General features: G+C 36.3%; 5 protein-coding genes across 7 annotated transcripts in view; 4 read left to right on the top strand and 1 right to left on the bottom strand.

Moving 5' to 3' along the window:
* Window positions 1–252: 252 nt before the first annotated feature.
* LOC116163701 (exocyst complex component 6) lies at window positions 253–7511 on the top strand. The gene is made up of 14 exons (XM_031477791.1): window positions 253–528; window positions 575–740; window positions 788–972; window positions 1019–1120; window positions 1169–1271; window positions 2466–2538; window positions 2588–2766; window positions 2812–2979; window positions 3027–3412; window positions 3457–3648; window positions 3706–3943; window positions 6877–7018; window positions 7066–7252; window positions 7302–7511. Exons 1-14 carry the CDS (start codon window positions 428–430, stop codon window positions 7429–7431), a joined length of 2352 nt encoding a protein of 783 aa, XP_031333651.1. The 5' UTR covers window positions 253–427; the 3' UTR covers window positions 7432–7511.
* Window positions 7499–11347, top strand: LOC116163703 (putative gustatory receptor 28b). 2 transcript variants are annotated; one of them, XM_031477794.1, is made up of 7 exons: window positions 7499–7723; window positions 7773–8465; window positions 8526–8550; window positions 8595–8657; window positions 8704–8793; window positions 8845–10897; window positions 10953–11347. In XM_031477794.1, exons 1-6 carry the CDS (start codon window positions 7530–7532, stop codon window positions 8908–8910), a joined length of 1131 nt encoding a protein of 376 aa, XP_031333654.1. In that variant the 5' UTR covers window positions 7499–7529; the 3' UTR covers window positions 8911–10897; window positions 10953–11347. The 2 variants fall into 2 exon arrangements, with proteins under 2 accessions (XP_031333654.1, XP_031333653.1); XM_031477793.1 differs by having other exon boundaries at window positions 7773–8550.
* LOC116163702 (zinc finger protein 11-like) lies at window positions 9292–11159 on the bottom strand. Its single transcript, XM_031477792.1, has 3 exons — window positions 10896–11159; window positions 9799–10842; window positions 9292–9751 (listed from the first exon to the last, which is right to left on the bottom strand). The coding sequence occupies exons 1-3, from the start codon at window positions 11064–11066 to the stop codon at window positions 9350–9352; spliced, it is 1617 nt and encodes a 538-aa protein (XP_031333652.1). The 5' UTR covers window positions 11067–11159; the 3' UTR covers window positions 9292–9349.
* Window positions 11216–11912, top strand: LOC116163706 (splicing factor 3B subunit 6). Its single transcript, XM_031477798.1, has 2 exons — window positions 11216–11386; window positions 11431–11912. Exons 1-2 carry the CDS (start codon window positions 11357–11359, stop codon window positions 11764–11766), a joined length of 366 nt encoding a protein of 121 aa, XP_031333658.1. The 5' UTR covers window positions 11216–11356; the 3' UTR covers window positions 11767–11912.
* Window positions 11913–15159: 3247 nt separating this feature from the next.
* The window catches only part of LOC116163700 (protogenin-like), a 28329-nt gene continuing 17609 nt past the window's right edge, over window positions 15160–25879 (top strand). The window contains exon 1 of one of the 2 annotated variants that reach the window (XM_031477790.1): window positions 15160–15623. In XM_031477790.1, coding sequence (XP_031333650.1) covers window positions 15557–15623 — 67 coding nt within the window. In that variant the 5' untranslated portion in view covers window positions 15160–15556. The remainder of the gene's footprint in view (window positions 15624–25879) is intronic. The other variant, XM_031477789.1, reaches the window with a different exon arrangement.

Below are 25879 nucleotides of genomic sequence, written 5' to 3'. Positions count from 1 at the left end.
GACTTATCTGGTAGAATATGTTAATTTAGTTTCCGTACACCATGATGGTAGAAGGGTTTTGACTTTTGATTATAATAAATACCTAATAACGTTACAATTCTTGTTGTTTATTCCATATTTAGCTGTAAAGGATCGTGACGGTTGCTTTCAAGTTGGGGCTATAATGTAACTGGAATTCACAGTGATGACCGAAGGCTTATTAATTTCGAGCGCGTTAAAGCAATTTAAGCGCGCTTGCGTTTGCGCAGTACCAAGGGAGTCAATATGAAACACATCTGCAAGTATTACACGTAAGGTGATGGATCAAAGAAAGATAATCTACTTGAAAAATGAAAATAGCATATAATATGGAAAATCAAACAAACGTAACCTCAAAAGAGTGGTAAACATTAACATAAAAATTGGGGAAGACCCTTATCCATTTAAAATGGACCGAAGTAACAATCTTCACCAGTCAACAAATACTCAACACGATTTATATTTACAAGAAATCGAAGGTATCGATGACTACTGGGGGCCCACATTCAGGTAAATTCCACAAATGCAACTAGCTTGCTAGTTTTGGTTATTGTAGAGCAATTTATGACAATGACGAGCATGCTTTCTTCCAAGAAAAGTTAGAACAACGTATTAGGTATCATGACAAAGACATCGAAAGGCTATGCAATGTGTACTATCAAGGTTTTATCGATTCAATAAGAGAGTTACTGGAAGTGCGTTCTCAAGCCAAAAAGCTCAATGTAACCATTTATTCAATCATTCCTCTGCTTAATCTTTGTGTTTTTAGACTGAAGTGTGCACACTTGACAATCAATTACAACATGCCGCTGAAAGTATATCAAAGTCAGGTGCGGAATTGGTACAGGCTCGTAAGGTTCAAAGTAATATAGCTGTAGTGGTCGCCCAGTTAAATCTCTGTCTTCCTGTCTTGACGACTTACTCAAAGTTAAAAAAGCAAATATCTGAGAAAAGGTATTTCAAAGGATGTTATTCTGCGACTTTAAACTTGGTTCCGTAGATATTATCCTGCTCTGAAAACTTTGGAGGAGTTAGAACATTTGCATTTACCGCATGTTGCCAGTTATCGATTTTCACTACAATTGCGTGAGAGCATACCAAAGTAAGCACTGACACATTTGCGCTGGTCAATAACTCAAAATTTTTTCAGGATTCGTGAAAGTATCGAAACTGCGTCTATGTCAGATTTGAAGGACTTTTTAGAGAATATTAGGCGATTTTCCCCCAAGATTGGAGAAGTTGCTATGAGACATGTAGGTTCTGATCTCATAAAGGTTACCCTTAGGGTGGAATTCATAGATATTACCTCGGATATTACTTAAGTTTACTTTACTAAGTGCACACTTAGTTTAGTTTAAGTGCAACTTATATTTAGTGCTAGTATTCGTGCTTAACTGTCCGTATTCCGCACGTTACTATAGCAATAATGTCATGTCACCTTAGCAATTATATCTGTGTATACCACTAATGCACCCAAGGATGCTATATAATAAGGATTGCTCAATCCATATACTTGTAATGTTGCCCGCGTTAAGTCATATGTGACGTCACCAACGGATCTGGCTGTCAGAATTGACAGTTATAATTTGCTAAGTTGTAAACGTTTTTGCATTAGCTGTATTTGTTTCAAGTGATTTAACTGAGTTAAATCAGTTTCAGTGATTTCTTTCGTTTACAATCTTAGACCATATAGCCATGTACTATACGGTCTAGAATTGTAAACGAAAAAAAAATAATAATAATAATAATGTCTTTTATTAGTTACACATCTTGCAACAAAATTTATAACAGAAAAAAAAATTATATTTATTGTATAACTAATTGGGCGAAGTTCAGATGACAGTAGTGAAACCAACTGCCTCTGCTCTTCCACTTAACCCAGTATATTACTTACATTATAAAGGGATGACAGATGGCTTCTAATTATAAATAATAAAAACTAAATAATGAAAATTATTGTTGACCAGTGCGGTACAAAAATTATGAAATGATTATGGACGTAACGAGAATGATATTAAATAGGATTACTTAACAAAGTGCAATCACTTAAACTGATTTAACTTAGTTAAATCACTTGAAACGAATACAGCTATTGTCTCAATAATCGTTGCCATGGAATTTAAGGTGGAATATTTAAATATTTACAATGATTTATTACAGTTTCATTTTTTAGCGCTTTTTTTAAAAAAAAGTAGCGTTTATATATTCACTTTGCCTGTTCAGTAGGTCGGCTGCAAAGGTTTTTTAAGTGTAACTCTCTAAGGAATCATCGTAGAATGCTTGAGTTGGAAGCATTAGCTTTGTGTCACAATTTTTTGCATGCAGATTATATTTCAAACTGTAGCATAAAATGAGTTTGCTAATAAAACCTCGATCCGTCGCACAAAATGCGCTTAGGCAGCTTGACGCATCGAGCACTTTCCAAATTGTTTCCTTTTTTTTTGTAGACAAATGAGCAATTGGCGAACGATCCCACTTTGGTAGGCAGGAAAAAGAAGCGGATTGCTCCAAAGCCTCCCGGTAGGTTACGCAACGTAAAACAGTTCACGACAATTTCTGAAGTTTGTAGGATCTGAACATCAGTTTCCCGAAGATGAGCTCAGCGCTCAAGAAATGATAGACTTTTCGCCAATCTACCGCTGTTTACATATTTCAACAGTTCTAGGATCGAGATCAACATTTGAATCCTACTATAGAGCTGAACGAACGAAGCAGGCGCGTTTGGTGTTACAGCCACCAACTAATATGGTTTGTTAGCGTGATTTTTATTCATGTTTCAATTCACATTTGTAGCATGAATCTTTGGAGAGTTATCGACTGTATATTCACGCTGTGTTAGGGTTTTTTATCTTGGAGGATCATGTGCTTAATACAGCAAGTGGGCTAATTACCAGAGCGTTTTTAGATGAAATGTGGACAATGGCGTTGACAAAGATCACGACTGCCCTTCAAACACATTCTGTTAGTATTAGTCTGTTCCTGTATTGACATTGTATTGCTATATTCAGGCCTACTGCACCGACGCAACCCTAATATTGCGAATTAAGGATTTAATAATGCTCTTTTGTACAACCTTAAGAAACTACGGATACACAGTGAAACCACTGTGGGAGTTGGTTCGCGAATTGCGTGATCATTATACGGAGGTTTTAATGCAACGTTGGGTGCAGATATTTCGAGAAATACTCTCATCTGAACGTTTTCGACCGATTGAAATTGATACACAAGAAGAATACGACATAATACTGTCATCTTTTCCTTTAGACATTGATGTGGCAGATGACATTGCGTTCCCTTACAGCTTTGCATTTTCATCGATGGTTCCTAAAGTGTATCAGCAGGTAAAGGAGTTCATTTATGCGTGTCTCAAATTTTCAGAAGACTTAAATTTAAGGTTTGTGTTATAAACTGTTTCTTTTGCTAACTGTGTGTTTGTAGTCAGGTAGAAGTAGATGAAATGATTCGTAAATCTATGAATTTATTGTTAACGAGGAGTTTTAGTGGTTGTCTTTCATCAACTTTTCGTTGTCCACACGTAAATTTACAGGAAATTATTCAAATTATTGTGGATACAAGTTATCTTGAGGAAGCCACTGTGTATTTAGATCAATTCATTTCTAATATAACAGGGTAGGAATTGTTTTGATGTTCTTAAGAGAATTTGATGTCTGGTATATATTATTACAGTGAGACATCTCATGGTGTAAAGACGGGAGTTGTACAAGGACAGCCTGCACTATTTCGTGTAGCAAGGGAGGACGCCGTACGTCAGATATGCGAAAAGCTGCAGCAGAAGTTGAAGGAGTTTTTAGAATTGGAAGCGTACGATTGGTTATTAGTAGAACCTCAAGGTCACGCATCCAGTTTTGTAACAGATCTAATTGCCTTTTTACAAACAACGTTTAGAAGCTTTACCAATTTACCTGTAAGTATTACGCAAGGATAACAGTATACGTATATGGTAACTTCTTCTCACCAATTCCAGAATCCTAGGATTGGTTAGACGCAGTCCTCCACCCTTTCCTATCCTGCGCTAATTTTTAACTACCTTTGCCTATGTAACATCAAGTAGCAATTATACATAGTCTGTTGTAATACCCAGTCAGAATCCTTTTCACTTTTAAATTTAACTTAAAAGGTCGATTTTAATCATCAAGTTTCAACACATTGAATTATTTGACATGATAAATTATGTATCACAACAGAACATCATTCGTTACATTCTCCCCCTTAGGATGGAGCAATCGTCTTACAGTCCGAGGCGACATCCTACTCATAGACGTTAAAATCTGTTGAATTCATGGCGAACAGGATGCTCGGGAGGGGATCTTTCCATGCAGTGTGTGATTCCGTCATGAGTATTGCAAGTTGATATATTTAATGTCCTGATTATTTCGCTAGACGGAGTTTGCTTCAGGGTGGTAGGATGGAGTGAGCATGAAATGAAAACTTCCGAAAGGTGATGTGAAAGGAGTCTACTCGCGATCTCCTTCACCGGTACATGCCAATAATCGGACGATAAGTCTAGCGTAGTCATATGTTTCGTCTTTTTGGCGGCTTGCAACAGCTCGTCGATGCGCGGTAACGGATAACGATCGGGGATTATAACGGCGTTAATGTTTCGGTAATGAATACTACAGTGACTTTATAGAGACAGTGGCGACAACAGGGTATCTCGTTTTTGATTGGTCGTTGGTTCCGGTCGCCATATTGGAGCTAAATTCCAAACTGGCCAATAGAAAACCTTCAAAACGACGCGGTACACTCCGTGCTATAATTATTAATTATACTGTTTTGACAGTGTCACCTGTAATTGTCACGGCTTCATGTTACTAGTTTACACTTTGCTTCTTGTATTTGCTTTATTTTACGTTTTCCGTCTCCAGTTTTATATAAACTCGATTTTTAAAGACGCATATAGTTTGGATTTATTACGATATTATAAGGTATGTAATCCGCTTAGTGTTTTTAGATGTAAAACTGTGCCTAACCTTACGACTGGTAATTGATGTAAAATTTTTTTCAGAAGCCCTAAATACCTAATGAGTTTAGATAGAAAACTGGTTAGAGAAGCAGCTTATCCGAAATTTAGCAGCAAATTCAATTGTGATCGTAAATACGCTTGAATTGGTTTCATGTTTGCTGGAGCACATGGAATATTGATCTCTTGTACTCCGTGGACTAGATCAACGTGTTTTGTCTTCCATTTAAGAGACTAAAGAAATACTTTTAAGTCTGGAAGGAGCAACACGCGACAGGGGACAAGAAGTGACAGAAGACACTGAAATGTCAAACACAATTTAATGATTATTTATATGTACATTTTGGATATTGCACCATATGTCATACTTATTATACCGTTTTCCATATACCCATACCTTTTTGAATTTGGGAGGCATTTGTTTTCCCATAGGTTGTTCTGCAAAGCTTTAAACGATCATTTCTGCGCCGTTCGTTTTGAACAAGAATCTTTACTTAAATGAAACTGACATTTATTATTCTACGCTCACAATTTGACATGACAAGGTATATTGATCTTACAATCAATTTTTTAGCTCCAATATGGCGGATTATGATAAGTTGTCGCCACTGTCCTTATAAAGTCACTGTAATGAATACACGCGATAGGAACCAAAACCATGGCTACACCAAAAGGAGATTTGCATGGCTTGCTGATCTCTGCTGCGAGCATGCGTTCAAGCTCTCCTTTTAAAATTTTCTTTTTCCCAGGTGACATTGTGTAGGGTGATACAGCAATTGACTTCTCCTCGGTTACTGTAATAGCGTGCTTAGCATATGGGATAGCCTTGGGTCGTTCTAAAAAGACATCCGCAAATTCACTCAGTAATGAATTGATGAGCCACGTCAGTTAGCGTTCAACTTCCTCTATCAAGAACGCGTACCGTTTTCCTGGGTCATTTGAAAAGCACCACTTGTTTTGTGAAAGGTGCACTCCACAACGTGCCACTGTTCTTGAAGGCCAGGATTGCGAGAAGGGACGTAGGGATTTTCAGTAAAGTTCAATCGTTACGTGGATTTTTTTTACGTTGACATTACATTCATTCCCATCATCAAATTTGATTGTTAATTTTCTATCCTCAATGGGTTCCCCAAGGGACGTTAAAAGTTTGTACAATTGGGCGCAGGTGATGTTGGTTTTTGGGCCCGTGGTAAGACAGGCCGATCCACAAAACTGTCGAATATTAAAAGTCGTCATAAATCATGAAGATGACGCTTTGACTTTGGATCGACGTCGCTATCAGCGCACTTCCTTGGTCGACGAATTAAGTTGCGGTTCCGCAAATTATACGACATTAACTAGCGCGTGTGTTGCTCCACTGTCTTCGGCAGTCCTCGTGCAGTGACTGATGCAATCAGAATTAGATTGAAAAATGAAGCGCGTGGGGTGGAATACACGAAAGTGAATAGTAATGATTACCGAAATGATGATTTGGTTAGTACGAATTTTTATATAATCGAACAATAATTGTACTTACATAATGCGCATTTCGGCGTTGTTTTGGTTTGTCAGTGAAAGAAGCTGCTCTTTACAGAATTTTAGTTTACCTTGAGATTCACATACCCAAGACTACAGTGCCCTCTATCCGTGACCACCCATTTTGTATTGAAAGCATAGGGCTAATAGCAGTCCATGTACTGTATGGTCTTACATCTTATTTTATTATAATATTAGTAAACTACTATTACTATTATTTACTATTCGTAAAATTAGTAAAGTACTTATTAATCTACTAGAACTACTGAAATGTAACGTATGAATTCCTGTATTCCTATGAATTTTAAATGTAATGTAATTATTTAAATCAAATATAAATATACACACTTCCATTTTTGTAGCCGGAAGTAGCACAAGTTGCATGTAAATCGGCATGTGACTATATAGCAAATTCAATGCTCGAACTATTGCTAAACGAAGAAGTTAAACAAATTTCAATGGGAGCGCTAAACCAAATCAATTTGGACTTATTACAATGCGAGCGTAAGTATTGCGAGCGTCTCTGTAGACATTCGTCCAATCTGTTGCAGAATTTGCTGCTTCGGAACCAGTAAAAGGCCTGCAGGAAGATGTCCTTCTGGCGTACTTCACCAAATTACGAGAAGTTCTAGATCTTTTCATATCGTGGGAGTGGCCGGCTTATTTTCATGATTATGGCCAAGACACAAACAAATATAAACAAGTTAATCCTGAGATCGCAATTATTATTCTTGAAAAGTAAGCATTAATTTGAATTTTAAACGACTAATATACTAATTGTATTTAGATTGAGGGAAGCAGATAAGAAGACCATGTTTACTGTGCTTAAAAAAAGCGAACGCGATAAAAAGAAATTATTGGAAACGGTTTTAAAACAACTACGTCAATTATCCCAAATGCCACCGGGAAAGAATTAGATTGTAATTAGCGATGTATCTGTTCATTAAATATTTAAAGTACTGCTCATAATAATAAAATATTTATCGTATGTATTCTACTCACATCTGGTTTAAAAATGAAAGACGTAACATGTAAAAGGCTTTGCTTACCAAAAATCAAAGATCTGTACGATGTAATTTCTCCAGTTTTTGTTGTTTCCAAAATTTTAGGCTTAGCTCCATTTCGATTTGATAACTCTACACGTCGTTACATTCCACATTGTGGATCTTTTATTGGTATACGATTTGGCATGGTGATCGGGTTGATGGTGTAAGTAGGAAAATTATGACTGCTAAAAAAGTCATTTGGAAGCTTTTAGGTACGTTGCTGTTTTAGTATACGATCCGAATTCGTCCATTAATATTGGATGGTTGGCTTTACATTTTGAAATATACTTGGGTACAATGATCACGGGTATCATACTGATTTTGGCTGTGGCAAACCAAAAGTTATTAATCCCAGCTATCGAGAGCCTTATCTCGATCGATAAGGCAATGAAGCAAATTGGAATAAATGTCACTTACAAGAATGCTCAGAAATTTGCGTATTCCCAAATTAGTTTCATATGCTGCATATTTTCATCTAAGTTAATTTTACAAGCATTTGCTACCCCAAAGAATAAATTTGTGTACAACGTTTTCAATGTTGTAGATTTTATGAACACAATAATGATGTTTCAGTATGTGGATATATTACTATTACTACGCCAGAGGTACATTTGGTTAAATAGAAAAATTCGTTCTTTGTCACAAGCAAGTTATGGACAGTATCACTGTTTAGTTGTTCCCAAGCAATGTTTCGCACAGGAAAACGTCCAGTATATTCCGACGAAGAAATTGATACGTTGCATCGGAAAACTTCACCGTGATCTATACAGGACGGCAAAAATTATTAATCGTACATACGGCGTACAAATTTTAGTAACGATCAGTGCAAGATTTGTTATGATCACAACACAATTAATCAATCTGTATAAGACTATTCAAGATCCAAATCAAGGCAGTGTTAACACGTATGGATTATTAGGCGTATACTTATTTTTGCACTGTTCAAAAGTATTTATGCTTTGTAGTATTGGAGAAAACACTGCTAGCAAGGTAAAATCAACGTTAGAAACTTAAGACTTTTTGTATACCCTTAGGCAAGAGACACAGGTGTCTACCTGCATACATTGTGGGATCCTGACGACGCCATAAAAGAGGAGGTAAAATCATTTTCTAAATCTTCCCTTACTTATAATAATATTGCAGGTCAACTTTATGTCGTTGCAAATTTTGCACCAGAATTTACATTTCACTGCTGCTGGGTTCTTTACTCTCGATTATACTTTAATTCACTCGGTATATGTTACTTGCATTCTATACGCCAAACTGATGACATACCTATTCTAGATTGTGGGAGCAGTGACTACGTACATGATTATTATTATTCAATTTGATGTTAACACAAAAAACTAATTGACCAGCAAGTTATGACGCGCATTGAAGAGACAGTTTATATAGGTACTTGCAGTAGATATAATAGGTACCAATCATGTTTCTTTTTATCTGTAACTCGCACTGGAATTGAGATTGTGATTAAAATTACAGATTCCTGCATTAAATTTCGACTTCAAAATAGCACCTTGATATCATTTTTAGAAATTGAAATATTTGGGTTTGCAGTTATTGTTTTAGGGTCAATCCATTTGAAATCACCCACCATGTGATCGCCATTTGAAAAAATTTTATAAGCCATGGTTTTTTGAGGTAGCCATTTCTAAAATGAACTGAATTGGTAGGTATATAAGTGGATGTTGGACAGCTATGACTTGTTCATTTAATTTAAAAAGCAATACGTTCACTGAATTAATAAATCATTATTCATTATACAATTATGTTACATCTAAAGCGCAATTTAAATTTTGGTATGTACATTCATGTGCTTTTTAAGGTAGGACTTTTCTAAAAATCCCTTACTACAAATATTGCATATATGACATCGATCACCTTTATGAATTCTCTCGTGCACCTGTAAATTGTATAAGTTATTAAACGCTTTTGCGCACACGCTGCACACAAAAGGTTTTAATCCTGAATGCACAAGCAGATGTTGACGAAGTTGTGGTTTACCCACGAACCTTTTATTGCACTGATTGCATTGGAAAGGCTTCTCTCCATTATGTCGCATCATGTGATTGTAAATGTTAGAAACGTAATTCCCGCAAACCGAGCACAGTACTTTGGCACCTTTTAATTTGTGAATATTTCTATTGTGATTATATAATCCACTTGAATGCTTGAACACTTTACTGCATACCTGAAAAGTACCATTTTAATGTAAGCACACCTTATAGTCGCACTTACCTTGCACGGGTATCGAATATTTGCACTTTGTTCGACAGGGACACACATGTGCTCTTGTAAACTTGCACGATCTCGAAATGACTTAAGACAATGGTTACATTTACAAACCTTATATTTAACGGAATAGGTAACATTCTCCGTGTGCATTATTTTGTGACGATTCAGATGTTCAGGGTTAGAAAAACGTTTTAGACAGAAGCTGCACTCGTGTGGCAATTCCTGATTTGTGTTGTGAGTCAGCATATGGCACTCGTAGTTCTTTTGAATCACAAATCCCTTACCGCACTGTTCACATTTAAACGGGCACTCTTTTAAATGTTTCACCCTGTGAGTGTTTAGGTGATTTAGTTTCTTAAACACACGTTGGCACTGGTCACATTTAAATTCAGTTTGATTTCGATGCAATTGTAGGTGTATACGAAGTTGACTAGCGTTACATTGGAACTGGCATGCAACACATTTATGTACTTTGTCTTTAAGACTGTGGAGCCCTACTGTGACGTTATTCGGGTTAAATTTTCTGTAAAATTGGACTGTGGGCAAAATTCTATACTTTGCAGGAATATTAAGATACTTTCTTAAAGCTTTGTGAGTGTGTGCGTGCTGTCTCAAGTCTAATGCGCTAAATTCTTTGGTGCATATGGGGCACGGATGCAGAGAATGATCACTTGAGCTCTTTTCGTCCTCGCCCTCTCCAAATTCAGTCTTTGGTTTACGTCCACGTTTTTTGCACACTCTTGAGTTTGTGCGTTTATGAATTTGTTGTTTACTCGTTTGTCTTTTACCGTACTGCTCATTTTGGGTTTTTGTAATGGCGTCGATATAGTTTTCGGTTACATTTGTCTCGTAAGTCAGTTCAGCAGTATTTGGTACATAATCAAATACAGAGTCAGTGTGAACTTCTTGTTTTACATGGCAGGCTGTCAGATATTGTTGTAATATGGAATTGGAATGCTGGAATTGTATTTGGAACTTATAGGCGCCAAGAATAAGCAGAACACAATTTGAACAAAGCAGCGTGGGAAAGCCTTCCGATACTGATATCTACAACATAATGGTTAACGCTTCTATGCGAAAAGATTGAAACGCTATATTACAGGTACACTCGTGATTTTTTTTAAAATATCCCAGAAATTACAACCGCTCTCTTCCAGGGCTTCATTTTCTTCAAGAGTACTGAAGATAGATCTCATACTAGCACTCTCCGTTAAACAAATTCTACAAACTCTACTTATGTTTATAAATAAAATGCTATTAAAAGCAGACATCGCTTCTGTTTGAATTATTTACATTTAACAAGAAAACGTTATTTAGCATGTCATAAATATGTTAACCTACAAATTATTTCTGAAATCACTTGAACTACTATTGGAGTACAATAAAACTAATTGCCATATTTTGAGTTCTTTGAACTATTCCCTTCCGACCATCTTTGACAAGAGAAATAATAATAAATAGGTTAGAAATAAAATACACGAGTTACGCATAGACATATGATTTTACGTGAACGAAATTAATAAATACGTTACTGAGGCATATTCCTAATAAATAAAGCACGATGGCGTTGGCAATGCAAAGAAAGGCTAACGTAAGTACCATCATTTAGCATTCAAGTGTAATTGATTCTTCCAGGTTCGTTTGCCACCCGAAATCAACCGTATCTTATACATTCGCAACTTACCTTACAAAATAACGGGAGAAGAGATGTACGATATATTCGGCAAATACGGCGCGATTCGTCAAATACGGGTGGGCAACACTCCCGAAACACGGGGAACGGCATTTGTTGTATATGAAGATATATTTGATGCAAAAAATGCTTGCGATCATCTTTCAGGATTTAATGTGTGTAATCGTTATCTTGTGGTTTTGTACTATCAAGCTAGTAAAGCGTTTAAAAAGACAGATATTGAGAAGAAGGCGGAAGAAATTGAAAAAATGAAATCAAAGTATGGGTTAAATTCGTAGATGATCATCCAAAAGCTTTTAAACATTATGGTGTAGGTACATTATAATTTTGTATTATTAAATTTATGATTCCTTGAATAAGTGTTTACAGTCTTGTAGCACCACTACCCAAAAAATAAACACATTAAAGGGGCAGTATACCCAAATTTCATGTTTTCGTCTAAAAATAGATTAAAAATATCTAAGAGTAACGGTGAAAACCGCAAGTCGCTATGCCGTTTCGTTATTAAATGGCAAGGTGTCGAATGTAAATAACGGTCGCGTGTGACGTCATCCCGACAAATGGGTCGGTGGCGCGCTATAGTAATATATGAGTGCTACTAGATTCGATGACGTTTGATGTGTTAATTTGAGACTGGTAGTCAGTGATCTGCATTATTTTCAAAAATACCTAACTTTGTGTTTTCTGCTGCAACAATAATTTGAAAAATACCAATGTTACATTGCAAATTTTCCCCGAGAAGAGAAGGAGCCGTGTCGAAATAAAGTCTGGAAAAGTAGAAAAAACCGCTGAATCATAGTATAGTCACGTCGTTTGCAGTGATCACTTTAAAGATGATGATTTTTTTGGAAGGTACAAGAAGGAAAGGACCCTGTGCCTCAACATAAAGTTTTGAGAAGGCTAATACTGCAATCCCTTCTTTATTACATCTCACAAGGTCGTAATAAATCTACAAAACATCAGTCAACTTATCTAAGAAAGTTTCAAATTAGATTGTGTCTGATTGGTTATTGTGGGTAAACGATCAATTTGGCTATTTGTTATGGCTGTGAATTCACAGTCACACTCGCCAATATGAAGGAAATAGATGGACGCTGGGAAAAAGTCTATCCTAAGAATCATTGCAGTCAATCGTACGTCACTATAGGATGATAGACAGGGAAAACTGTTTCAATTTTCATAGCTATACACACGAAACTCATGCTCAGAACAATTATTGGTCTTCCTTCTGGTTGATATTCACTATTCACTTTTGCCCCTCGTACAAAAAATGACATGCAATACACCATGCACAAAAGGAATAATCCTACCTTATGAGAGTGCCTTTCTGCAATCTGTAACAAAGAGAAGATTTACGTTAGAAATGATATTAAAATATGTATAGTTTAAAACAATTGAACATTTTCACTAGGACAGTAGTCAAGCGTTTGTTTGTTTGACCGTTTTCTTAAAGAAATTGAGCAATAAACACTGGCAATAAAAAGGAATGGACACTTACCCTTTAGCCTCAATAATTCAGTCTGTCCTGGGAAGAACCATATCAACCAAAGTATAATGATGAAACACTGCACACTTCCCCGGCACTCCTCGTTCGTCAAGAACTGAAAAGTAAAATATAATCAATCGCAATATGAGAAAATGATCATTTTTGTTTTGTGGTTTTTGAAAACACACTGTAAACGTTAAAATAATTGTAGGTATATGTTAATGCCATGTTATCATTGACAACCGCAAATATAGAGATTGTTGCAGAACATCCTTCACCAAACTTAACATCCTTACACTCCCATGTATATATATATTTACCTGTCTAACACACGCAAAGAAGGCCCTTCCAACCCTTCGTAAAAACAGTGATAAATGTCATTACAATGTGCGGACTAAAAACAACCTTGTCGAAGACTACTATCGGACGGTAAAAGGACGAGACATTAACTATTTCATGAAGAAATGTTACAATACTCTTCCTGACTACATCAGGGATCTGGAAGAACAACAATTCAGAAAAACAACCAGAGTGTTCCTTGGTGCCAAAGCATTCTATAGCATCGATGAGTACTTGAACTACAAGTTTGATGGCTCCGAATAATAAAGTGGCAATTGTGCTTCCCTATACTGTGACGTGTGGAAATATTTTCTGTATAAACCCCACCAATAAATATTATTATTATTATTATTATTATTATGAAGATGAATTTGGTTATCTACATTTCAAGTACATGGCTATGAATTTCTCGAGGAATGCCTAGAATATGCCAAAGGCGATAGGAAACTGTTTCCGTAAGTACTGTAACAGTTAATTAGAAATAGTTAATGAAATCTACTTACAGCAATAACTTTACAGACCAATTATTGACCTATAGTAGAGAGAGAGTTGGGTGCTGAACGAATCACAAAAAACCAGACTACAAGCTACTGAAATGAAGTACTTGCGAAGGGTACGGGGGGTTGGTGGAATTCCTAGTAAGATTATAAAAAAAGAAGTGGATGCTCTGATAGAGACATTTGATAGACAAAAATTAAAACGCTTATTTGGACGCCTTGGAGGAATGGAAAACAGTCAGCTTGCGAAACCGTACATATGGAACACTGGAATTCAAAATAGGAAGAAAAGGGGAAGCATAAAGACAATATGGGATATGCACCTAAGTAGCAAGAATACTTCAACATCAAAGCATAGAATGGGAGGAGGCTAATGGTGCCTCTAGACTAGAAAGAAATGAAGTCAACTATTTATCATTTTTACGGACTTACTTTAAGTGTAAATATGCGAATAAAATTTATATTATCGTTGCGACATTATTCAACAGCTAAAGTGGTTTGAATTTGCAAGTACAGAAATATCGGGCGATCAAAAATGAGGTGCTGTCGAGTCGCCTTTGGAAGTTCAATTTAAGTACGATTTCCGATGTAAACAAAACAAGTGCCTTGACAGCAATGCATTTTTAATTGCAGGGTCAATAGTATACTTGAAAGAATGGGAGAAAACCCGAAAGGAGATTGAGATACAAACTCACAATTCCGAGCAGGTTTTCCATGTTTGTGAATTTCCTCCATTTAAGAAACACCTACTGAAATAAAATAAATGTACGTTGCAGCGTTGAGTTTGAACTAGTATTACAAGATAAATTGATCCGGATCGTTCCAACAGGTTGTGAAGGTAAAGAATTTTTACATCTGCTACCGATTATTGGCATTGGACGGTAATAAAAATCTACCTTATACTCCAAAAGTCTACGATGCGGATGTTGTTATATTTACGAGGAAGGTAGTAAAAAAAGTTTATAGCTTGGTTTATAGTGACTTATCTGGTAGAATATGTTAATTTATTTTCCGTACACCATGATGATAGAAGGGTTTTGATTATAATAAATACCTAATAACGTTACAATTCTTGTTGTTTATTACATATTTAGCTGTAAAGGATCGTGACGGTTGCTTTCAAGTTGGGGCTATAATGTAACTGGAATTCACAGTGATGACCGAAGGCTTTATTAATTTCGAGTGCGTTAAATGAAATTCAAATTTAAGCGCGCTTGCGTATGCGCAGTACCTAGAGAGTCAATGTGCACGGTACTATCCGGGAAGCCGTTCGTATTTTCTTTTAAGAAAAACGTAGATTGTAGACCGGGATCAGGTGTTCAGTGTGACGGGCAATCTTTCATGGCGGGAGGTTTATTTGAAATAGTATATTTGCAACTTTTAATAACAGTGGTGTTCCCCAGATAGCGCAACTTGTCGTTTCAAATCATTATAAAATAAATGAAAAACATAAACAAATTATTTAATTTGAATTTAGGGAATATAATTACGTGTTCATTGAACGTTAACGGATAGAAGTTAACGTTCAAATTTGCTATATAGATTTTTGTTGAAAATGTAAATAGAGAGTGCGCATGTCCTTATATGCGATGCCAAAAGGTGAATGGTGGCCACTACAGCATGTACACAAAACACAACTACTCGTACGCGAATAGAAAAGTGTTCACTTTTCAGTGATGTAGCGAACGCGGCAAAAGAGGTTTGCGGTGTGTTTTTAGTGCTTCGCGTCCAAATGTTGACTTATATATGGCGTTTGGAATATTTCAATTAAGTTTAGTGTTTACAATAGGATTATACATAGCCCTTGCATCAGGTGAGTCAAAATAACAAACTTTACAAAACAAGCTCAGCTTTGTATATGAAACCAATCACCAACATGGCGGAGTTGTTGACTTCTTCAAGATTTCGCACGAATTTCCGCATTTAATTGATAACATTTCATTTCTAATATTTTGATTTGAATTCTCACAATCGACCGTTACCGTGTTTTTCATATTATAGACATTTGCGATTTGTCTGTAATGCTGTCACTTCAAAAACATACGCAAACACGCGGAATTTATTATTAATGATTTATTATACCTTATACCTACTATTTTTTTTACTTTTAGTAAAGATACCTAACACGTTTCCGGTAACGGTAAGATTGTAAATTCACGCAGATCCACGTATGTGAAGTTGCATTCAATTTTGTATTAACACTTGTTTATATTTTGGATCACTTTAATTTGCATAATATTTACCTACATTTTTTTCGTCTCTGTTCAGGTACCTACTTAGGTATTGTGTTTAAGTACCTATTAACCTATCAGCTTAATTTGTTTTTCAATTGTTACCTCGGTCCTCGATTATTACTTTTAGTACTTTCGATTTTGACAAACGTTGAAGTTCTGTCATTTACGTACTGATTTACGTACTGTGTTAATTAAATGTCTCGATTAAAAGGTTGTTGTTTGGAGATTTTGATTATGATGAATTACTTCCGTTCCGTTCAAGAACTTTTAATGTTCAAGTAGTTTTGACAGTTCTAGGTACGATTGCTCCAATTTCTATTGCTAACAGTAAGAGTCTTTGTTACAATTTTCGAATTTCAATTTGCAATTTTCACTCATCTGTTTTGATCGAGGTTTTGATAGACTGATTCCGAGCATTCACACAACATTCCTAAAGCAACCGTTATTTATTGGTCGATCATCAATGTTAACACCGTGGGAGAAGCCTGTGGATAGGTTTTTCTGCTGGTGGACATCCATCAAACTGAGGTTACAGAAAAATGTGCAATTACGGTAAATCTTTCTCAAAAACACGACTCGCATGTGTATTTTGGAGACGAGTTTATACGTTTTATAGTGCACCAGTGAGTGTGGGCCGCACACGTAGTCCATATAAGGAGGGATGAGAGATGAAAGTTCACATAATTGAGATCATCATACAGGGTGACAATTTGAAAACTTACCACCCCCCATATCTTAGTAAATAAACGAGATATTTAAAAAAATCAAAATCCGTTTCGGTAATTCGGAGGGGGAATCACAATGACATAGTTGGCGACGCACCCTCTCCAACCCCCTGCGCCCCAGCCACCACAACTTTTAAATCTTAAATAGTGACCCCCCCATGTGTGATACGTCGTTGGAAAGCTCTGAAAAAATGCTTTCCAACCATACCAAATAGCATTACATTTAGGCTAGTAATTATCGTGCAAATCAAAAAATAAACTAATATGATACATTTGAAATCTGTCGTATTTAAAACGCAACCGGCGAACATAGACGAATTAAGACAGAGAATCATTCAAGAATGACGAAATATTGTAACATTTAAAAAGGTTCGACAAAAGTTTAAGAATAGACTGAATAGATTATAACTGGCGGTCAAAAATGAGTTGCTGTCGAGTCGGCTTTGGAAGTCCAAGTTAAATACGATTTTCCATGTAAACAAAAATTTCAAAGGGCGACTCGACAGCAACTCATTTTTGATCGCATAGTAATACGGTCTTACCAATAACGGAAACCATTTTGAACATTTAATGAAATAAAAGCCAACTTTAGAAAATGTATCATATTAGTTTATTTTTTGATTTGCACGATAATTACTAACCAAAATGTAATGCTATTTGGTATGGTTGGAAAGCATTTTTTCAGAGCTTTCCAACGACGTATCACACATGGGGGGTCACTATTTAAGATTTAAAAGTTGGGGTGGCTGGGGCGCAAGGGGTGTGAGGGAGGGCGTCGCCAACTATGTCATTGTGATTCCCCCTCCGAATTACCGAAACGAATTTTGAGTTTTTTAAATATCTCGTTTATTTACTAAGATATGGGGGGTGGTAAGTTTTCAAATTGTCACCCTGTATGATATTTATGTGACATAGGTATCGCTTTAGCATTCACGGGAGCTTTAATGGATGAAAGTATCCTATATAGGCATTATGAATTGCCACTGTATTTCATATTTCATCTGTTATTAAAACACCTCGTAAACACTAGTAGTGTGGTAAATATGAAACGAAAAGACCTGAATTAGGAATCAAGTACCTAGGTATTACTGGAGTTTTGTGTGAGGGTGAGGGTGTGTGTGTGTGTTATTAATATTAGTATGGTCGGTGTTTCTTGTGAGAACTCAGGTCTAGCCTGGTTAACACATCGCACGGATTAAAATCAAGTAACGATTAGTTTGTAGCTCACTGATCTCGAAAAAGAGTCGCACGGGAAAGTTATAGTTTGTACAAACCAATTTTTTTCGATGAGACCTTTCATTAGAATACCATGAAGGGTAGAACATGTGTGACCCCCCTCATTTTGGCACCACTAAAGGCATGCGCATGCAAAATCTTAAACCAATTGGTTGTCGTATGTAACAGTTATGCAGGTTTTACGAGAGGTTTTGCTTTCAAAAACAGCATCTCAGGAAATAAATCGTGAGAGGGGGGGGGGGCTTTTAGACAGCGAAATTTGATGGTCGTCTGGCACACCTTCAAGGTCGAGTTCAAGGTATAGGCTACCTACTGCAAAAAATTCCAGGACTCTTAAGACCATTCCCCTAGAAGTAATTCAAAACGGTAGAAGTGGGTCCGGAAAGACGGACGGACAAAACGCAAACAATGGCACATTTTTTTTTAATTCTTGAAAAAAATGCGCTAAAAAAAACCTCAGGTTCCCTTTGGGTTCGCACAAATAGAGAAACAAACTAAACACTAACGTGGGGAAATTTGTTTCTTTTAGGGCACGTATGGTACCTTTCATTTCACGATTCTCTTTTCTTACATTTTAACTCGCATTTTAATAATCTCTGAGACCCTCGTGGTTACCTGAAGAATCAAAGCTGGGCATGCGACCCGGCCCACTTCTCCTTTTTTCGTATATGTGGATGATGTTTATTCTCTGAAGTTACTTAGATTTCATTTTAGACATCCTACTTCCTCGCACTTAACGATAGATGCTTCCTGGATATATCTATCTACTATCATTCTGCTTATTTCCGTAAAAAATAAAAGTTAATGACTTGCCAGGTGTGAATTGACGGCTGTTATACGGTTACTCAGCTATTATAAACATGATTCCTATTTAATGAAAAATTGCAGTTTGAGCATTACGGAAACTCTTACTTAATCTATATTACTACCTTGCTTACCCTGGTACTGGGTAAGTATATAAGCCTCGATATAAGCAGACTGTGGGAAAACTATTCAATTAGGAGTTTGGATTTTAAGTTTTATCCGAGCTTTTATCTTTAGTTGTTGTTGTTGCTTTTAATGTGGATATCTCGGTGGATATTTTTGTCATAAATTACCCATTAGTAAATTATTAACACTTGTAGTGGTGTTTTTTTGTTACAGTTTCTCAAATTCACAAAAAGCACTAAGTATAGTTGCGTCAATGTAGGTTTTTCTCCGGAAGTCCTCGGAAACGACTCCTCTTTTCATGATTGCTTTTTTCAATCTTTGTTTTTTTACTTTCCCAACGCGAGCTAGGTGTCTATTGCTATTACCGGTTTTTGGGCAGGATAAAATTTCATCAAATGTCGACGTTTTAGACCATTTTAAGCAACTTTTAAAGAATAAATTTTTTTTCCGTTTGTATGTATGTGCGTACGTTGGCAATTTTCCGAGGTAACGGCTCGACGGATTTTGTTCAAATTGTGAATATGTCTCGGGATATGTATTTTAGGTATACTGAAAGGAAAAATAACGAGCCGGATTTTTGGAAAAAAATTTTGGAGCGCCACAACAGCATCGAACTTTTTTTTCAAATAGCGACCTAAAATTTTTCTTAAGTTATTCGAACGACTTTATTTTTCTGTGTACAACCTACAAAAATTGTGCCAGGTTGTTACAAAATAAATTACAAAAAAAAACAGAAAAAAAATGACCAAAGTTAAAAAACTAAAAAAATTTTCGCCATAACGGTTACTACGAGGGTTACTATGATTTCGTCAAAATTTTGCGAATTTACATTAGGCATTATAAATCATGCAAAACTGTCAAACACTTTTTTAATATCTTAAGTTTTTTTGGCCGTGGTGTCATACAACTTTTTTTTTCAAATAACAAGGCAATATTTTTATTAAATTATTCGAAAGACTTACTTTTTTGTGTAAAACAAAATTATGCTACGTTTTATTATAAAAAAAGTGGAGAAAAACATTAAAAAACTATCTAGCAGCGTTTATTAAGCGGCAGAGCTAAGTGATGCAAGCTTTATAGGGGAGTCGATGGTGTCCGTCTATCCGTCCGTGAACACGATAGCTGTCAAACGCTTTAACCGAGGCTTTAACCGATTCGGTTCAAACTTTGCACAGTTTAACCTATATGCTACATCTCGTGCTACATGTAATAAGCCTATTGAAGATGGGCCAAATCCAATCCGTAGGGTCACACCGAGGTGCTTTGTCCCTTTTTAAGATCCGCTTTAGGGGTTTATTATTTAGGATGAGCGATTGCAGAAGTTCGGTCGTTGCATTCTTTTTTTGAGTTTAATGCAAAAATTCCAAAAAGCCATAGATAAAATAAAATATCAATACCTACATATGTTAAAATATCACAGATTTAAATACAGTAGGTACTAAAATCTGTGTTAATATTAATACGGTAAAGAAAACTGACCCATCTGTAACATCTGCACCAGGGCGCCGACAAAAAAGGCCACTTAATTCGATTTTTGGATAATTTGTCCAATAAGAAGGATTTTAAACAATTTTATCTACGACTAATATATAATGTGAGTATTATACTTATGGTTTGTTCAAAACTCCAATCCGCTACCTACAGGGAAATCGTCTATAATTTTCTCGATAATTTTATCGTTGAGTGACCTTCACTCAACGATTTTATTATTCTGTACCTACCAAAACTTTATTAGACAAATTTTCCGAATCTTGATATACTATCCGAAACTCTAATCGAAACATTTTTGAGGAATGTTTTTGTAGTTCCGGATCACCCTACACAAGTTACGCATTATGCAATTATCCATTATAAGATTTTTCTGTAAAATTATATTGATTTAGCTCGATATTTAATGAACTATATAAATAGTCAATAATAAGAGTATTTTTTTATTGATAAGGTCTTTTGGATTGATGTTTAGTGGAACTACGTTAATTACATATGAGAAATTTTAGAATTAATATTTTTAGAGCTCTACAAATAGTTCACTTTTGATGCAATGAGGGGCTAACTTCGTATTTTCAAAATTGATTTTATCTCTAACTTAATTATTCGAACTCTTACTAAGATTTATCAAGAACTTTAGAATTTTATATAGGGGCTTCCAGAACCCTAATTATTAATTAATGGAACATTTTATGTAGGAAGGGCTGACACGCTGTTATAGCATTATTACTATACTCTTCACAAATTGCAGGATAAACCGATATGAATTTAACTTTCCATCGATCGATAACTGTCAAATCGGTTGACCATTCCATTTGTAGCAACGTTTTTCAAGTATTCTATGGTTAATTGCGGCAATTTAATGAAGCGAATGATTTTTTTTCTGTTTACTCTTACAGAATATTTCCTTTCTCACAGTCACAGTACGACGCGTAAATGCGAAATTCTGCTCGAAATTACCTACTGTGAGCGGTATTGCAGATGTCTATAGGTTCATTATCAAATTCACCTTCTCAAAAGGTCGAATGACTTCCATTGAAAATATTAACGAGGATATTCTTTCGGTAGTTTTTTTTGTTTATTTTTCTGGAAATTACTTCAGTCGGTAGTCGTCGAATCGATATCTCCTTATATTCATCAAGCTTGGTCCGAAGTGATCGTTATAACCGAGGTTATAACGGTTTTCAAACACATTCAGATGAATATCTTTAACTTCATCTTCACAAGGAATGTGGGGGCAACGTTACCAGGTCACTGAGCTGTTTCCAGCGGAAGCTAAGGTCAAGGCGAAATACCACTTAACACGCAATGCAAGTTCTACTGGTTTAGTGCCGTAATCGCGTCCGAAACTCCTTTCATTGTCGAATCAACCTCATGCAAATTTATAATCTGTTTGCCTACTGTCTCCTGATATGCAAAATGTGCAAGCGGTCTGCTCTTTGTAAATGATGCAGTGCAGCAGAGGTTGCAGTTGTTCTTTTGTCGCTTGTATTGAATGCATTAAAGATTCTTTTTTCGTATAAATAATATAATGCAAAACGTCATAAGAAGCAAACGGAAAAATGCTACGATGTATTTAATAATCTACGATTCATTTTGTACTCTACCCATCGCTTCAACGTCTTGAAACCTCGGGTTGTTCTAACACCAACCCCAACATAATCTCAAACGCAACAGCACAAACCATAATTCAATATTCTGAGTCGAGAAAGACGAAAAGTCTGTCTAAACATACCAAAGACTGTGTAGTATATGATCTTTGAACATAATATATAACTTTTTACTACAACTGTCAAAAAAACCTCTAATTTTCTCATGATACGATAAATAAATAAATACTTCGAAGCCCGAAGTACTAGATTTTTAAACGGTTGATGAATAGGTAACGTCAACAGTGAAATAAAGTATTCCGCGCACGGACAAATGTGGTAACGTGGTACCTAAACAGCAAATTTAAGGAATAACCAGTTCAGTTGTAGAAAAAATGTTGTATAAAACAATAGCGAGAACATTTGATTGATATTTTATCTCTGTTTCGCCTCGTCAAAATACCTTCAGTCTCAATGCACGAAATTGGACTTCGCCCTTATGTTATATAAATAACCGAGCCTCAAAAATCGCATACACAACTGGATGAGACTTTTTTGTACAACTCATCAAGGCACATTTTTTCTTATATTTAACATTTTGGCTATGAGGCTTACTTTCTGAGAAAAGTGCAAATTATAAAATGAATAGTTTAACTGTTCAATTTAAAATTAAACTAAAACATTTTTTAAGCCGTTATGGCCCTTTTAAACGGGGCGGGGGGGGGGGGCTAACTTCACGCGGGTGAAGCCTATTGAAAATGGGTCAAATCCAATGACCCCGTAGGGTCACACCGAGGTACTCTGCCGCTTTTTTAGATCGGGTTTAGGGGTTTATTTTATTTTTCACTTGTGGAAAAGAGCCAGTCAAACCTAACAATACTGATGAAAAACATTTACATTCTACACTCAAAAATTAAAAACATGTACACTTCCCAAATTAAAAAACCGATGTCTTTAGATGCATGCTGGAAGCAGAAAATGGAAAAGCGCACTCATAAGTGACACCTACTGCGCATTTGATTGGTAATTCCATATGCGCGTACTATTTATGAGTTCGTAGGTACCTAACTAGGTAGCGAGGAGGCGCGATAAAACAAAAATTTTGTTTTGACATGAGACGTGTAGCCAAACAAAAAGAAACAACGATTTACATTTACTTAGCTGAGTATTTTTTGCGTTCTCGTTTTGAAGAACGGCAACCGTCCTTTCGGAAAACTCGTAATTCCGACCGATCAATTTCATTAGAAAACACAATGCTTAAATTGTCATTTTTTATCAAACGTACCCATTTGTTTACGTATTACCTACTATTAAATTCTAATTTAGCGAATGCTGAATATTTTTTTCGTCTTCCGGTTCCGCAGGAAATTACTGTTGCGGTTATTGTACCTTCACGTTTTTTACTCATCGTTGTAACCTGTTGGAAATTGTCCCTTCCACGATACCTTTTCGCTCATCAAACGCGCACCTGTAAAAAATGAATCCCAACAGAGCCTCCCAACTATTTATTACGCGTTTTTTATCTAATGGACAGTGATCGAGAACCAGTGTGGTCAGATGACTCAGCAATGTTAGTTGTTCTAAGTAATTTAGATCTCCAAATGCTACTTATAGGTATCGAAATTAAATTTTTTCCGTGGCATATTCTTGTGGATGTAACCGCAAACGTCACCGAATTATGCTTATTCTCCTTGAATTTTGAAGGAAATCGGTGTTTTTTTCCTTTTACCTGTCAGAAACTAAATAGCCGTGGTACCTCGTTGGGCCTCCTGTTTAACCTTGACTCGTTAGAGCCAAAATTAGTACTACGCACTTCCTCCTTACGCATGAGCATTTATATTGCCTACAAATAATATTAAATAATCGTCCTTTTGTTATTTATATATGCTAATTTTTACACGTTCCACTTTAGAGTTGTTGAATGAAATTTAATTACTTGATCAATTAAAACACCTTTCATTCATATTGTCACATTATTAACCGTGTGAACTCGAACAGTTTGCTTATTATCAACAAACATAAGAATGTCTTACGAGATGCTTCTGCAATTAAAAATAATATTGTTTGCTCTCAGCATTGAATAAAGATTTATTATTCAAAGCTCTCAGTAAAAACAATGGCACGGTTCATTTTCTGTAGTTTCCTTTGTTGGTACCTACTCAAGATGCAATCACTTATTACCGACCTTTTAGATCCTTAAAAACAACTAAGAGATGACACGAGCGATCGAACATATTTTATTACACATACCGCTGAGCATACCGCCATTACTTACATTAAAGCGTGTAATGTGGGCAAGGGAAGATAGAAATCATACATAATCTTCATCATAAATGAAAAATTTTGTATGCAAAGGAAATAATGTCGATATATAAAGCCTTAACTAGGGCCTCGATGTGGTGAAACGGGTGTTCACCATCATCTCCATATTCAGAATTCCGTTCTTCTGATAAGTCCTGCTCACCCACTTAAGCGAAGCGTCGCGAAGGGAAGCGTTGCGAGGCGAAGCGTCATTTAGCCGATGTCCGCACACTGGGGCGAAGAGTTGCGTGGCGTCTGGTACGGAATCAGGCGCTGTTTAGAATATGCTCTTTTCGAACTACAAACTCATACGAAAATTCATAATGAAACTGGACGGAGTGTGAAACAAAGCAGCTTTGGATATTAGGTTATTTCTCGGGTTATTTTGTAGGTTTAGGAAATTTTTTTAAACTTTTTTAAAGTGCAAACTCATACAAAAATTCTTAATGAAACTGGACAGAGTGTGAGGGGTCTGGTATTTCGAATAGTCAGCGATGTGGGCACGGTCAGCGAAGTGGGCATGGGCGACGTTGTGTCCCCCTACTCGGCGATATGGACCACCAAAAAATCGTGGTGTCGGCGTTGTGGGCATTCGGCGAAGTGTCCTAGAGAAGTTTTTACCTCGTCCAAAACTTATTCTCTCGGTACACCAAACAATAATTTCGCAGCCTTTGTATACAAATAACTATTGTTATATTACTGTAGACACAAATGCACAAATTGGTAGCAATCTCGAATTAATTATAACTTAGGAGTCAGATTTACGTCATATTGACTAAATAATTAGGCAACAGTGTTTTAATTTTTCCCAACCAAAGCAATTAAGTACCTACATCAAATATTTGACGTAGGCTGAAAAGTGGGTGGTAGCTTTAACAGATTAAAGATGTCCCGAAAAACGGTGTTCATCTCGACGTTAATTTTCCTGAGGGAGAGAATCTGTAATGAAAACTGTATCTGACCCGGTGAAATGTGCTGTGCTTGATGAAAAATACAGAGCAAGGTCGGGGTGTGTCCCGAAAGCTTTGCTCTCTATTGATCCTTCACATACTATACCACTTGGCTTAGTAGGACAAGCTGCAATGGGTCATTAAACTTTCGGCCCTTACTATGAGTGATAAGAAGTGTATTGGCGCAATTCTACTGTAACGCACTACTTCGGCCGCGCGGGTGGGGGGGGGGTCCTACCTATAGGGCGATGGGTGACAATCACGCAGGCGGCGGAAGCACGGCTAAAAAGAAGTGTTCCTCAAAGGCTTTATTGTTATACAGTTATACCATTGATTATTATATACATATGATTATTGATTATACCCAAGTTACTTCGTACGTTAGTTTTCTTTATCAAAATCGGTCGTTACAGGAGAACGGTCAATTATTATTATAAAAAACTATTTGCGATTGTCAATGGCACAAGAACGGTTGACAAATTTTGGATTTATAGCGATAGAACAAAATTTAGTGAACAATATTAGTTTAACCCTTCAGTGCACGCGTTCTACGGATTTACGTGAGCACACGCGCTATGGTGGAATCACCGACACATTGATACACGTTGGTAAAGTT

The sequence above is a fragment of the Photinus pyralis genome, unplaced genomic scaffold (assembly GCF_008802855.1).
Source record: "Photinus pyralis isolate 1611_PpyrPB1 unplaced genomic scaffold, Ppyr1.3 Ppyr1.4_LG2, whole genome shotgun sequence".
NCBI classification, from domain to species: domain Eukaryota; kingdom Metazoa; phylum Arthropoda; class Insecta; order Coleoptera; family Lampyridae; genus Photinus; species Photinus pyralis.
This window is presented reverse-complemented; position numbering and strand designations above follow the sequence as displayed.

Excerpts from the sequence above, each read along its gene's own strand:
- LOC116163701 (XM_031477791.1), top strand. The coding sequence starts at position 428 with ATGGACCGAAGTAACAATCTTCACCAGTCAACAAATACTCAACACGAT. Across the intron at positions 529-574 it reads TACTGGGGGCCCACATTCAG|AGCAATTTATGACAATGACG; the intron begins GTAAATTCCACA and ends TGGTTATTGTAG. Across the intron at positions 7,253-7,301 it reads GCAATTATTATTCTTGAAAA|ATTGAGGGAAGCAGATAAGA; the intron begins GTAAGCATTAAT and ends AATTGTATTTAG.
- LOC116163703 (XM_031477793.1), top strand. The coding sequence starts at position 7,530 with ATGAAAGACGTAACATGTAAAAGGCTTTGCTTACCAAAAATCAAAGAT. Across the intron at positions 8,551-8,594 it reads GAGAAAACACTGCTAGCAAG|GCAAGAGACACAGGTGTCTA; the intron begins GTAAAATCAACG and ends GTATACCCTTAG. Across the intron at positions 8,658-8,703 it reads ACGACGCCATAAAAGAGGAG|GTCAACTTTATGTCGTTGCA; the intron begins GTAAAATCATTT and ends ATAATATTGCAG.
- LOC116163702 (XM_031477792.1), bottom strand. The coding sequence starts at position 11,066 with ATGTCTGCTTTTAATAGCATTTTATTTATAAACATAAGTAGAGTTTGT. Across the intron at positions 10,843-10,895 it reads AAAAAATCACGAGTGTACCT|ATATCAGTATCGGAAGGCTT; the intron begins GTAATATAGCGT and ends ATTATGTTGTAG. Across the intron at positions 9,752-9,798 it reads ATATTCGATACCCGTGCAAG|GTATGCAGTAAAGTGTTCAA; the intron begins GTAAGTGCGACT and ends GGTACTTTTCAG.
- LOC116163706 (XM_031477798.1), top strand. The coding sequence starts at position 11,357 with ATGGCGTTGGCAATGCAAAGAAAGGCTAAC. Across the intron at positions 11,387-11,430 it reads CAATGCAAAGAAAGGCTAAC|GTTCGTTTGCCACCCGAAAT; the intron begins GTAAGTACCATC and ends TGATTCTTCCAG.